We start from the raw sequence: 14696 nt of genomic DNA, 5'->3' as shown, positions 1-14696 counted from the left end.
TTGTTCCACATGCACTAGGGGTCCAAGTTCCTGCCAGTGAAACATGCCCCACACCATACAACCGCCTCCACCAGCCTGCACTTTTGATACCATGCATGATGGATCAAGAGCATCATGTTGTTGACGCCAAATCCGTACACGACTATGCACAATGTGAGTAAATAACGTGACTCATCGGACCAGCAACACCGTCCAGTCTTCTAACGTCCAGGAAGTCTTTTACACGATTCACCTTGGTTAGGAGAGGATGCTGTAGGGATCGCCTACTGGTATAGCCCATAAGTGCGAGCATGCGATTCATGGTCATGCCAGATATTGTTCCGTGTTGGTTCATGTTGTATTGAGTAGTCAACTCTTCAACAGTGCTACGCCTGTTTGCCTGTACTAGTTGTTGGACCCGGCACTTATCTCTAACATCAACCTTTCGCTGACCTTTGCAGTTTTGTCGTCGGATCTTTGTTTGACCATTTTGACACCTGTGCTGGTACACTTTAACTGTGGCAGCTCTCGAACATCCCACCAGTTCAGCTGTTTGGGAAATCGTGGCACTAGCTCGTCAAGCATCCACAATCTGTCTTTTATCAAAATCCGATAAATTCTTCCTTTTACCATCATGCTCGGAATTTTATTACCTAATGAACCACTGACACTTTATCTATGCTACGTAGGTCGACTAACTCTGCACTCTCGTAGTTCACAAGGTTAACGGGTTGCATAAGTTTTCATAGGGGCGGTCGTAATTCAGTGATCACTCAGTGTATATATAAAACCAATTTAAATACAGCAGTTTAAAACAAAACTGTAATTTAATACTTAGTAAAAAACAAAAAAAAAAAAAAAAAAACTTCAGAAGGAATAAATGTAGACTGGTAACAACGTAATTAAATTTGTTTCACAACTTCATATGAATGCATAAAACTGAGGCTATATCCTTCTTTTACTTTTTAAAAGAAATACTTTAGTTAATGCTGCACAATGTATTTGATACAATTAAAAGCATTTCAAGGTTGCTTGTGACTAACAAAATAAAACATGCAAACTGTGATTTAAATACACTATAAAGTGGTAGTTTTTTGAATAGCTAAGATCCTGAAAATTTGAGTGCATTTTATTTTATAGTAACAGACACTACATTATAAAATATTTATTATCATTTAGTTAATTTTTTCAGCTACTTGCTGCTCTAGTAGTATGGTCTTCTAGGGTTATTCTGAAAATAAAAACAAAACAATATATATCTTGAAAAGACACTTTATTATATCTAAATTTTAAAATACAATCGTGTTACTTTATATGCTTTCAATTAAGGGAAAAACGGCAGATTACATTAACAACATATTACTTAATATACAAGGATACTAGAAATGAAGTTTGCAGATTTGAAAATTTATTATAACAAAACATAAAAACTAGAATATCACGTGTGCAACTTGAAGGAAAAATCAAATGATTCTTACTACTTCAAAAATAATACGAATTAATAGTTACACTGGTCATTCAACAAATATACACAGATCCTGTACGGATGTAATTTTATCAAGTTAGTTGAAAGCCCACCAGGGCCTTGATCTCACAAACAAATGCCTAAAATTGGAAAGAATATTTGCCCTTTACCAAACTCATAAGCAGAAGCCTATTAAAGTTATACTAGGAAATTAGAATGGAATTATAACAGAATACTATAGATCTTCCTTTGAACTAGCTCACCACACCAACCCTCATTCTGTTATTGTTATTTGGTTTTTAGGAGCATTAGCAACTAAGGCCATATTGGTCAGGGGATATGCGGTGGTCATTCTCCTCCGTATTTGGTGGTCACAGGCTAGAACCACGGTCTAATCAAGAAGTGTGTACTATGCACTGCTGCTCCTGCCCACGGAGGTGCCACCCCTCATTCTAATCTTGAATGAAAGACATTGCACTATTTATCTCTTACACAGTGCAATGTCTTTGAATATTTTGAATTGAGGAACTCTACCTTCCCAATTCCAGTGGCTATTTTTTTTTGCTACAGTATGAGCCAATAACCTAAAAACAAGTAATATAAAAAAAAATTTTTAAAGTCGATTCCTACTTAGGTCAACAAAGAAAAATTTTATTTTAGTTACTTTTTATTAAATAATTACAATTAATATAAATATGTATATACATATGAGAGAATCACAATATTAAGTGGCAAAATAGAAAGCGAATTTCCTTGCAATTTTCCTTTTTCCTTTCTATATATGGTGTTGGACTATTATTTTTATTCACATGTTTCATTTTCCATTTTGTTCCCTCCTTGACTCAGACTAGAACCCAGAATGAAAAAAGAATCTGAAAAAGAAATTTTTTTCCAGCAATCTACATGCTTCGCCACTGATGGTATTTATTCCTAAATTTATATCCTGCTAAATATCTTATATAAGAGAAATTTTTTTTTCCCATATAAAACTAAAATTAATTAATTAATTTTAATTAATGAATTAATATTTGAAAAAACTGTATTAACATCAAGTGTCATCCACTACAAGTTTAAAAAAATTTATTTGAACTTGAGTGGATGAATAAAAAGTATTTTATTAATGATTGAAAATTTGAACAAGATATATAAATATATATATATAGGGAGAGTGTGAACTAATGGTAGAAACTGAAAAAAAAAAAAAAAAAAGGGGGGGGGGGGAAGGACTGACATACTGATATCAAAGTATGTCAGAATTTTTAGATTAAACTGTATGGCAAGTTAAACCATACAGCAATTTTCTCAGTTAGATAATATTAATCACAACGATGAAATCTTTTCCCTCAAAAATTTTTTTTCTTCTTAATCATAATTTCTTTGGAAAAAGTTATCAAAATGACTGATAGCATTCAGTGAAGTGACATTTGTTTTCAAAATGCTGTTGTCACTGATGAACAGAATGACTACTGGTGAATGCAACAAACACAGCCAGCTGCCAGACAGCATGTCAGATGTTAGCTTGTAATTTTTTCTTAGTTACTGTTGTGCGCTACCAGAATGACTGACTGAAATTTGTGCTGAAAGAAAAATTATATTATCATATATCTATCTGAATGTAAACATGTTAGCCCTGATAGTTACTATAACAGTGAAATCCTAATTTAAAGTGTAATTTTTTGTGGTTCTAGCCAAAGTCCCACCTAAGTAATGTATTATTTTACCAGAATTTTACATTTTAATTCTAGTAAAATATAAAATAAGATAAACTATAAGATATACTCTGAAATTAGATGTAATGACTGATTTAACATTTCAAAACAGGAATGTTAAAATCATAATGAAGTTCAAGCCATCTTACAGAACATGAAAATTTCAAAGTCATGAAATGACTGAAATTTTACAAACAGCTATGAGGTGAATTAATTTTTAATTCCTAGTTTTAAAGCAAAGATTCCCAAGTGTGGGATACATACCACCCCAGGTGGAGTGCATTTTGGCGGGAGGGGGGTCTTGTTCTCATGAAGCACTTTTTTTTTTTTTTTTTTTTATGAAATACAGACAAACCATCCAACCAAGAGTAAGAACAGGTGCATGTATACCTGCATGTACACCAATGCTAGAAGTATAGTAAAAAAATTTGATGAATTTTAAGTGCTGGTCAGGACATCCAAGGTGGATATTGTTGGGATATCAAAGACATGTCAGGCAGATAAAAGCAGTGCAGAAATGGAATATGGAGGAATACAATGTATACAGAAAGGAGAGAGGGAGGGAAGGTTATGTTGTTAGTTAAGAAACAAAATCTAAGGAAGTGCATCTACTTGACATAGATGGGCAGTGCAATACTGAGTCAGTTTGGTGTGACAAGCACTGGGAAAGCAAAAATGAGAGGATTGTCTGATAGGCCTAATTAATCTGATGAGTACAATGAACTGTACAGAGAAATAGAGTGGAGCAGTAAATCAGAATGTCTTATAACGGGGATTTTAAATTCCCAGATATTGACTGGAACTTGTGGTTTGGCCACTCGCACACTAGCAAGACTCTTGTGGATTTATTGGATCATTATTTTTCTACAGCAACATGTTCGAGAGGCAACAAAGGGAGTAATACACTTGATCTGATTATCAGCAATGATTATTTGTGCATTAAGAATTTGCATATAAAGAAATCACTGTAGTCACTGCCACAGTGTAAAGGGAAGGGTTTTTGCTTTCATAAAGGTGACTACAGTTGTGTCAGAGAGTTTTTAAATTCTATAAAGTGGATCCAACTGAGGATGTTACTTACAGAAAATTCTAAATGGGAAGCATTCAAGGAGTTAATCTTCGAAGCTACTAGGCTTTTCATACCAACTCAGAAATATAGTTCAGTGTTTAGGCCTAAATGGATGTCAGATGAACTAATGAGACATTTTTTGCATTAGCATAAGCATATGATGCAAGAAAGCAAGTTTATACAGCTTCAGTCAAAAAAAAAAAAACCAACCTTCCCATTTCACCTATCCATTCACTCCAAAAGTTTGTCCAAAAGCTATCAACTTCCACAATGACAGATGGAAGTTTCTTCCAGCAATCAACCACTGGCTGGCTAAAGGCAAATTTTGTGCACATATATTCGACAACTGTCTTTCCTCAATTTTAGTTTATGCCCCCTCAGATTTGTAATCTGAGCAAGAGGAAGAATTCCATCAGCATTGAGCCTGCTCAATCCATTCAAGGCCTTATACATCTTAATCAGATCATCTAGCAAAATCTTGTGGCAGAGAAGAAAAATGCATGGGATGCATATAAATTATAAGGTGACACTGAAGCCTATGGCAGATATAAGCTAGTCTGTAATGAAGTCACAAAGGATGCTGGGCAAGCAAAAGCAGATTACGAGAAATCTTTGGCAAAGGATGCAAAGAAAAACAGCAAATAAACTCTAGAAGGAAGGGGATAAATCAGGTTGGTCTGCTTGATATTGATGGTTTGACTGTTGTTGATGATCCTGCTCAGCTGACAAACTGAACGAGTATTTTGCATCTACATTTACACACAGAGGCAGACTGGCCATAAGACTTACTGGGGAAACCGTGGGTGCCAAAGGCCGATGCAGGCTGGTGTGATTTTCAGTATTACACTCTGACTTCTAATACATTGTATGTTTTCCCCTGTAAGGATATTTGACTCAGTCTGCCTCTGTTCACACGTGAGAAATTCTATAGGGTAGCGGAGGAGAAATTGTTGAAGTTAAATATAAGAAATGCAACTGGGGTGGATGGGATCTATCTAGTTATGTTAAAGGAGGTGGAAAAGAAAGTAAGCAAACCCTTAGCCATAATTATGAGAGCATCCTTGGACTCAGGTAAGGTCCCCGCAGACCGGTGATATGCAAAGATATCCCCAATTCACAAAGGGGATCAAAGGGTGACACGAGTAATTACAGACCTGTTAGTTTTACTTCTGTTCCGAGAAAATAATGGAATCACTGGTTAAAGAAGCATTGCAGGATCATCTAGCCAAGACTGCAGTAATAATTCACAGAAAGCATGGGTTTGTTAAGGGGAAGTCTTGTCTGACCAATTCGATTGGATACTATGATGTGGTTGCAAGGGAACTGGATGCAAAAAATAATTTTGATATCATTTACTTGAATTTCAGGAAAGATTCTGATACTGTTGCACATGGAAGACTACTGTACCAACTGTAGCAGTATGCCATTAAGGATAAGTTGCTACAATGGATAAAAAGGTGGTTGAGTATGACAAGACAAAGAGCGGTTATTAATGGACACTGCTTTTCGGAGACTAATATTATTAATGGAGTTCCCCAAGGTTTAGTGTTGGGCCCATCGTTGTTTTGTATATTTATCAATGACATTGGTGAAGATATATCAAGCTCAATGTCCAAGTTTACAGGTGATACAAAGGTTGGCAGGGTTAATTACAGTATGCTACTGCAACAGAATCTAGAAAAGTTCGGTAGATGGACTGAGAAGTGGCAACTGAAGTTTAACATTGACAAATGCAAAGTATTGCCTATGGGTAGAAGTAATCCCAGAGAAACATACCAACTATGTGGTACTACACTCAGAGTGGTAGAGAATGAAAAAGAACTGGGGTAATTGTGCAGTGAGATATGAAGTTTTCTGAGCAGTGCACACAGGTGCCAAAGCAGGTCATGGGGTAATGTCAATGATATACAGGAATTTTTCTACTAGGGAGATGGAGGCAAACATTCAAATTGCAGAAGGAAAGTTGTAGAATAGATGTTTGGAAATTTGCCTGTAGCCAGTGGGTAGTTGATTGCTGGAACAAACTTCCATTTGTCATTGTGAAAGTTGACAGGTTAAATAAATTCAAGGAAGAACTGGACAAACCTTTAGAGGGAATAAATGCGTGAAATTGTTTTTGCATCATATGCCTCTACTAATGCTAATCCAAGTACAAAGAATTTTTTATTTCTATTATTCATACAGTAAAATCTCCTTAATACAAACTCAGTTTATACAAGGTACTTGTTTATAAGAAGCACATATCATTCCCCTCTGTAAGAACAGGCTTTTCTATATAAATATATTTGTTTATTACAAAATTCGGTTAATATGTATTACAATATTGTTAATATGTAATACAAATCTTGGCACAGTTGTTGGATTACTGCCTCTGGCCACCCCCCCGCCCATTCTCTGCTTTCCAAAGGCTGACTTGTTAGACTTTACTTTTGTGTAAACAAAACCAGTTTATGGTAGCTACAATGTAAGTGCACTCTGAAAAACATTATTGTGAAGGATGAGCTGTTAAATTAACAAAAGAATGAAAACATTTTTTCTAAGTTATTTAAAAAAAAAAAAAAAAAATAGAGAAAATGACAGCTCCAAAGCATCATTTTCCAACCTGTGAACAAGACGTTAGCTGAAAAGCTTAATCAGCTTAAGGGAATCATTTGTAAAGTAGTTTCATTTCGCCGTCACGGTTTTAAGTTACATTATTGAGATTTATTCTTATATTTTAATGGATTAGACACAATGTCTTCTATCATTCAGTTTTGAGGGGGTTTGATATGTTTGGAGTCAGGTTGGGACCTTCATTTGTGATTCCAGTGTGTCAAATCATTCATGAGCAGTGAGTAGAAGAATGCATTAAAATTATTTTGTCGTTTTTTAGTCGGTTATACTTAGAGAGTGTCGTATGAAGATATCCTACAAAGCTGAATGAAGTAACCTCTTATATATTTTTTGTAAATATCAATATAATGTAGGACCCATGTAGCTCTGTTATATATTAATCTAAGTCATTATTATTATTATTAGCCATATGGTGCAAGGAAGCCTGAGGCTTCTGCTGCACCAGCCAAAAAAAAAAAAAAAAAAATTCTCATATTACCCTGAGAGAGAGACAGAGAGAGAGAGAGAGAAATAGAAGGGAATCACCAAGAAAGCAAGAAAGAGAAGAATGATGATATTCAGATCAGGACCATGGGTGTGCCAAGCCCATACTCACCAGATGTTTACAGACTCTCTTGATCTCCACGGAATTAAGATCAGTTGCAATTATTACACCAGTTATAGTGAAATCTATTTTTTGTGTCATTTTATCTGAGCTGATGTCCTTTTTGGAAATTGTGTCTTTAAATTAATTTAAAGTTTATATTAAATCTCATCTAGCAGTGTTATGGAGGAAAAATGTAAATGGATGGAATGAAGCAAAACGGACACTGCAAAGGAAACAAACATCCCTTTACCTACTCTATCTAAAAAATTGAAAAACTAAAAAAAAAAAAAAAAAACTTGGAAAGTGCTTGACAATTGAGCAACGATAAAAAAACAGGAAATGAATTTGTGGAGCTAAACACGGGGAGCTAGAAACAAAACTTTTAGAGCGGTACCAACAAATGTGTGCATCTAATCTGCTGCCAACATTAGGTACAATTTTGGAAGAAAAGGCAAATTATCTAGCTCAGTAACATGAAATTAGCTACTTCAAATGCAGCAGTGGCTGGCTCTAAAGATTTAAAGACAGGAATAACTTGGTTTCATAAAATGTTTGTGGCGAGTCTGGATTAGTCAACAAATAAAACACTACAGACTGGTTGTGTTCTGTATAGTCCATTTTCAAAAATGAGGCAAAGGATTTTAATCTTGACAAGATAGGTTTATTTTATAATTTTCTGCCAAACAAAACATTAGCTGTTCTGTTATGCTGCAATTCAGATGGAAGTACAAAACTAGTCCCATTTGTGACTGGTAAGTTTTCCAAACCAAGATGTTTTAAAGAAGTTAACTGACTTCCTTGTGATTATGAGGCCAATAGAAGTGCTAAGCTTATGGTCAAAATTTTTCAGTCTTGGTTATCAAAAGTGGGAAGAATGGCTACAGAAAAAAGGAACATTTTGATGATTCTACATTGTTGTGCAGCAATCTAGAATCTATGGCTGTTGTTTTTATCACCCAGTATTACCAGTTTTATGCAGCCACTGGATCAAGGCATTATTTACAACCACAAGAGAGCATATCATACAGAGCCAGCCTGCTAAGTTACTTGATTCGGCAACATAGGAGGGAACAATTTGCAGTCAAATTGGAATGTCTTAGATGCTATCTGTAATCTTGTTATTCCTTGTGACAGTACTGCATCAAGTGTAATAATCAAATGCTTCAGAAAGAGTGGCTATGGAGAGAATATCATTGAAAAACATGGTCCAGCAGATGAATGTGATAGCAACATTGTGGAATGAGGGAATTTGAAGGAGCATATGGATTTTGTTGATCGATTTGAAGAGTTTGTGAAGGTTGATGATGAAATTGCTACCACAGCAATGCCAACACCAGAAGGGCTGCTGAGCACCAAGCAAAACGATGATGTTATTGTTACCAGTGACAGCAAAAGTGAAGCAGCACACGCACATGCACACACCCATCTAAAATGGATGCCCAAAATGCACTGAGCATAACAGACAATGTGTTGGCCTGCCGTAACGTTGATAAACAACTATTGCATTTGATTATATCTGTGCTGTAGTTAAAAATGCATATAGGACAAAAACTACGCAAATAACATTGGACTTTCTTTAATTTGGATTTGATTTGATTTGATTTAAGAGTTCTTGGCGCAAGAGCTACTGTGGCTAAAATGCGCCTGTAAGATTTAATTTATCGGTTTTGTTCTAATTGGTATATTGCTGCTAATAATTTCCAAGAGTAATAGATAATACTTAGTTTTATATTTGATTATAGTAATTTATTTTCTTGAGGAACTGAAAAACATCTGCTATATTTTTTCTATCTTCCAGTATGGTTTTGAGAGTGAGAGGGTGATGTTTGTTTAGCTCTTTGAAGGAGTTTCGGCGATCATCTGCAAAAGCTGGACAAGTAATCAGTACGTGTTCTACTGTTTGTTGTGTGTGACAGATAGGGCATGGGGGGGATCTTCTCCTCGCTGTTTGTTTGTTTTGTTGGTTTTTAGGAGCATTAGCAACTAAGGCCATATTGCTCCGGGATATGCGGTGGTCATTCCTTGACCTTTCCGCATCCTCCGTATTTGGTGGTGACGGGCTCGAACCCCGGTCTAATCAAGAAGCGTGTACTGCGCACTGCTGCTCCTTCCCACCTGGCTACGGAGGCGCCTCAAATTCTTCTCCTCGCAAAAGATAAGAGTGACTGAAATACGTGTGTCCTATCCTTAACCTAGCAAGTATCACTTCATCGCGCCTATTTTTCTGAATGCTGGATTTCCATGGCTGGAGTAATATTTTAATCTGATGCAATTTGTTAGTGGTAAGTACTTGCCATTGCTGCTGCCAGTGATGTTTCCCACTGCGATCAATAACGTGTTTGTAGTCAGAAAAAGAGATATATTCTGATGCAGAAATATTGTTCTTGGTTTCTTTAGCAGCTCTGTCTGCTTTTTCGTTACCATGTATTCCGACATGGCTTGGGATCCAGCAAAATCTAATGTTACGATGTTGTTCAAGGAGTTTTGATATTTTGTATTGAATCTGCTGTTGTAGTGGATGTTTGTTAGAACTGATATTTTGTATTGCCATCATGGAACTACGGGAGTCAGTAAAAATTATGCTGTTTTGAAAACTTGAATGGTTGATTTCGTTTAATGCTAGCATAATGGCTTGCAGTTCTGCAGTATAAATGCTACAGTCTTTGGGGAGTTTTTGGGCCAATGTGATGTCAGAAAAGTAAACTGCCGCTCCCACATGAGAATCAGTTTTGGATCCATCTGTATATAGAAAGCAATGATCTGAAAATTGTGCCTTATAAGCAGCATGCAGCTGTTGATGGTTTATATGAGAAAGGGTTTGTTTTCCCCAAGTGTGGAAGGAAAAGTCGCATAAAGGTTGTCGGATTATCCATGGTGGGGTAGACTGCTTCGTCAGTGGAATTATGTTATCCAGGTTAAGCTCTCTACTGAGAAGAAGGTTTTTTAATCTCACATTCGCAGGTTTATTGATTCTTTGTTGTTGCTGATAATGTTGTTCCCATTCAGAAGTAAAAAGAGTTTTCTGTAGAGGGTGGTCTGGTAAGGATTTTATTTTAGCTGCGTAAGAGAGTAATTGATTTTGTCTTCTGATTTGCAGAGGAGGTTCTTGAGCTTCAGCGTACAGGCTCTGCACGGGTGAGGTGCGGAAAGCTCCAAGGGCTAAACGGAGTGCGCAGTGATGTACCGGGTCGAGCCATCTCAGGGCACTAGGTCTTGCCGAGTCATAGACTGGGGCACCATAGTCTAGCTTAGACCGAATGAGAAGGTGATATAAACGTAGTAGGATTGTCCTGTCTGCTCCCCAGGATAAAGCGGATAGGACCTTCAAGATGTTCATTTTCTTCAAACAGTGGACTCTTATGTGACTGATATGCTCTAGGAAAGTCAGTTTTTTGTCAAAAACTAATCCTAAGAAACGGACACTATTTTTAACTGGGATGATCTGTTCTTTCAGCCTGAGTTCTGGGTCAGGATGGAGATTCCTTTTTCTGCAGAAATGTATACATGCAGTCTTTTGTACCGATATTCTATATCCATTTCTTTCTGTCCATTTTATGACTCTGTTAATGGCTACTTGCAATTGCCGTTCTATTGTCCTCATATGCTGCGCTTGATAAGAAATGCTGAAATCATCAGCATAAACAGTTGTAAAAATATTGTTTGGGATTTGTTCTATTATTGTGCTGAAGTGGATTGCAAAAAGTGTGGCACTAAGTACAGATCCTTGAGGGACCCCTTCTTCTTGATAATATATATTAGAAAGTGTATTGTTCATTCGAACTTGGAAGGTCCGATTCTTAAGGAAGTTATGTATGTAGAGGGGTAGATGTCCTCTAAGGCCAAGTTGATGTAACCTTTTAAGTATACCATATCGCCACGTGGTATCATATGCCTTTTGGATATCAAAATTAACCATGACTTGGTGTTGTTTCCTGAGAAAAGCATTTCTTACTTGATTTTCCAGTTGTATAAGTACATCCAAGGTACAGCGATTTTTTCTAAAGCCAAATTGTTCTGAGTTGAGAAGACCATTATTTTCTAGATACCATGTTAGTCTATTGTTGACCATTTTCTCTAAGATCTTGCCTAAGCAGCTAGTCAAAGCTATGGGACGATAGTTCTGTGGGTCTGATAGATCTTTTCCCTGTTTTGGGAGAGCTAGTATTATTGCGTGGTGCCATTTGCTTGGGAAAGAATTTTCAAGGTATATTTTGTTGTATAGATCTAACAGGGCTAATTGGGACTGTTCATCTAATTGTTGTATCATTGCATAGTGGATTTCGTCAGGACCGACGGCACTGTGTTTCACCTGTAGCAAAGTTTCTTTTAGTTCTGCTACAGTGAGCGGCAAGTTGTATTGTTCACACTGATTGCTAGAAAAGTTTAGTTTTATTTTTTCGGCCTCTTTCTTGTACGTTTTGAAAGCAGTGGGGTATGCACAATTAGCAGATGTATTTGAAAAATTTTCACCAAGCACATTGACTATATCTAAGGTATTTGTAACCAACTGTCCCTTCCAACTTAGCAATGGTGAGGGGTTTAATTGAGAACTGTTTGACATCCTTCTGATCTTTTTCCAGATAAGTGTAGCTGGTGTGGAAATAGTTATAGTGGATGCAAATTTCATCCAAGCAGCTTTTTTGCTTATTTTTTGTACTTTCCTGACCTTAGCTCTGGCTCTCTTGAATTGTATCAGATTGTCTGTTGTTGGATTTCTGCGAAAGAGGTTCCAGGCTCTATTTCTCTCTTTTTTAGCTGCCCAGCACTCTTTGTTCCACCATGGTTTTGGATATATTCTAATGTTAGAAGATGTTTTAGGTATTGTCTTTTCCGCAGCTTGAAGCATACTATCAGTAACATAGGCTACCGATGTTTGTACTGATTCTCGTTTAATAATGTTGCAGTCTAACTTGGCTAGTAACCTGAATGTTTCCCAATCTGCATCATATATTTTCCATCTGGGGTGCCTACTGGCTTGACATGGCGTTTTCTTCATGATTTTCAAAATAATGGGGTAGTGGTCACTGCTCAATGGAGTCTCGTGAACGCTCCATTTAGTCATAGGGAACAGTGTTGGGGAACAGATTGATAAGTCTATTGCAGAACTGCTTTTTGATGGAAGGTGGAAATATGTGTGTGTGTGCCGTCATTTAAAATCATTAGGTTGTTATCGACAACTAATTTTTCTATTTGCTTACCCTTTTGGTCTATTTTGGGATCGCCCCATAGTGGGTGATGTCCATTTAGGTCACCTAAGATACAGAATGGAGATGGTAGTTGAGTGATCAGCTCTTCGAAATCCTTAAATTGGAATTCTTGATTAGGGGGTAGGTATATTGAGGCTATGGTAATGTTGAATCCTATTGCTAGACGGACTGCAACTGCTTCTAATGGTGTGTTCAATGGTATTGTTTGGGAAGGTACATGTCTGTTAACTAATATTGCAACTCCTCCTCTCGTTGTTCCATTCGTTATGCGATCCTTTCTATATATGATATAATTTTTGATTATACTATTGTCCTGTGGTTTTAAATAGGTTTCTTGTAGGCAGATACTTAGTGGGTGGTACTGGGTGATGAGGTCTATAACATCATTAGTGTTTGAGCGAAAACCTCGACAGTTCCATTGGATAATTGTACCTGTCATTTGAGGTTAGATGTTCCCTCGGATTGCTTCCTTTGGGCTGATTTAACTTTGTCTACCTTGGTTTTGTCTTTCTTTGAAAAATATGGTCTACCTGTATCCATTTCTTCTTCAGTGAAGATTTCGAGAATTGGTTCCTCTCCTTGGTGTCTTGCATCTGTATCCATTTGTTCTGAAATCTTTTTTCCTGTATTACCTATCTTTTCTTTGTTTCCTTTTCGCCTTACATTTTCTGAATTATCTGGTGGGAAAGATAACGGAGTATTGATAATCTTTTCTTGTTTTTGTGATGGAGATGGTTTGTAAAACTCACGAACCCATTCTGAGATGGATTCTCCTGGGGGGATTGTGACATCCGTTTGTGTGCCACAACATTTTGAAATGGGTAATTTAATTTCCGGAGCCTTTTTGGTTGTGGTAATCTGCGCATAAGAAGGTTTGTTTGCTATATTTATTGTAATCGCCTTTTTAGCTTCCTGATATGAAACTCCATTTTCTGCTTTGTATTTTTGTATCATTTTTTCCTTCTTCCAAATTTCACACTCCCTTGAGTATGCAGTATGTTCCCCTTTACAATTTACACATTTATGATTTCCAGCAGTGCAAGTAGAAGTGGCATGTTCTTGCGAACCACAGTTTGCACATGTTAATTTTCCTCTACATACTGTCTGCGAGTGACCAAACTTCTGACAGTTGAAACAACGGAGAGGGTTCGGGATGTATGGTCTTATATTGCAGTGTAGATATCCAGCTTTTACTGATCTGGGTGCTTTAGGCGTGTTGAAAGTGAGTATCGGATTCCTGGTGGGGGTGATTATCCCTTCTTTTTTAATTGTAATTCTTTTAACACTAATGACTCCTTGTTCCTGAAGCTCGATTTGAATTTCCTCTTCGGGCACATTTAGAAGGTCCCATTCCGTAATGACCCCTTTTGAGGTATTTAATGTATTGTGTGGGGATACCATTACTGGTATTCCTGCAAAGGTTGTCATTTGTAATAATTTTTCGGAGTGTTTAGTATTGGCTGTTTCTACCAATATGTCGCCTGATTTTAGTCTTTTAACTTGTTTTGGTGGGCCAACATAACTCTCAAGAGTCTTTTGTATGAGAAAGGGTGACAATTGCCCTACCGCTTTCTCAGTATTTGAATGTATAATAATGTATGTTGGGGAAATTAAAACTTTAACGTCTGTTTTTAATCTCTTTGTGGAGACAGAGTCATTTGTATCGCCTTTTCTGATTGCCTTAGAGGTGTCTCCGAAAGAACTAGATTTCTCAAATCTTGGGTCAGTTCTATTCGGGTCCGTTGACCCAGTGGATTCCTGGGTATTGGAGTCAGTTCGCTCCATTTCGCCCTGGAAGGGAGAGCTTTTCCCTTCCAGGTTACCGGCCCCGCCACGTGGAGGCAGGAGCAGTGCCACCCTGTGACCAAGCACTAGGAGGTTAGTGATTAATATATAACAAAAATAAAAGGGAGAGAGAGAAGGTTGCTTTCCTTCCTAATCTAGTAAAGTTGCTTTCTTTACTATGGATTATTTAATTGTGTGTTAATAAATGCTTTAAATAAGGAAACGATTTCTACTTCAAGAAAGAGCGCTAATTCAGAGCAAAGTCACTTGATCACAGAATCGC

At 37.0% G+C, this 14696-nt stretch overlaps 1 protein-coding gene across 1 annotated transcript in view; it reads right to left on the bottom strand.

Annotated features, from left to right (window-relative positions):
* Window positions 1-1151: 1151 nt before the first annotated feature.
* The window catches only part of LOC150089342 (SURP and G-patch domain-containing protein 1-like), a 306779-nt gene continuing 293234 nt past the window's right edge, over window positions 1152-14696 (bottom strand). The window contains exon 12 of the mRNA XM_090368518.1: window positions 1152-1210. Coding sequence (XP_090224644.1) covers window positions 1184-1210 — 27 coding nt within the window. The 3' untranslated portion in view covers window positions 1152-1183. The remainder of the gene's footprint in view (window positions 1211-14696) is intronic.

This window comes from Mastigoproctus giganteus, chromosome 2 (assembly GCF_048544385.1).
Source record: "Mastigoproctus giganteus isolate SK-2022 chromosome 2, ASM4854438v1, whole genome shotgun sequence".
Lineage (NCBI taxonomy): Eukaryota > Metazoa > Arthropoda > Arachnida > Uropygi > Thelyphonidae > Mastigoproctus > Mastigoproctus giganteus.
This window is presented reverse-complemented; position numbering and strand designations above follow the sequence as displayed.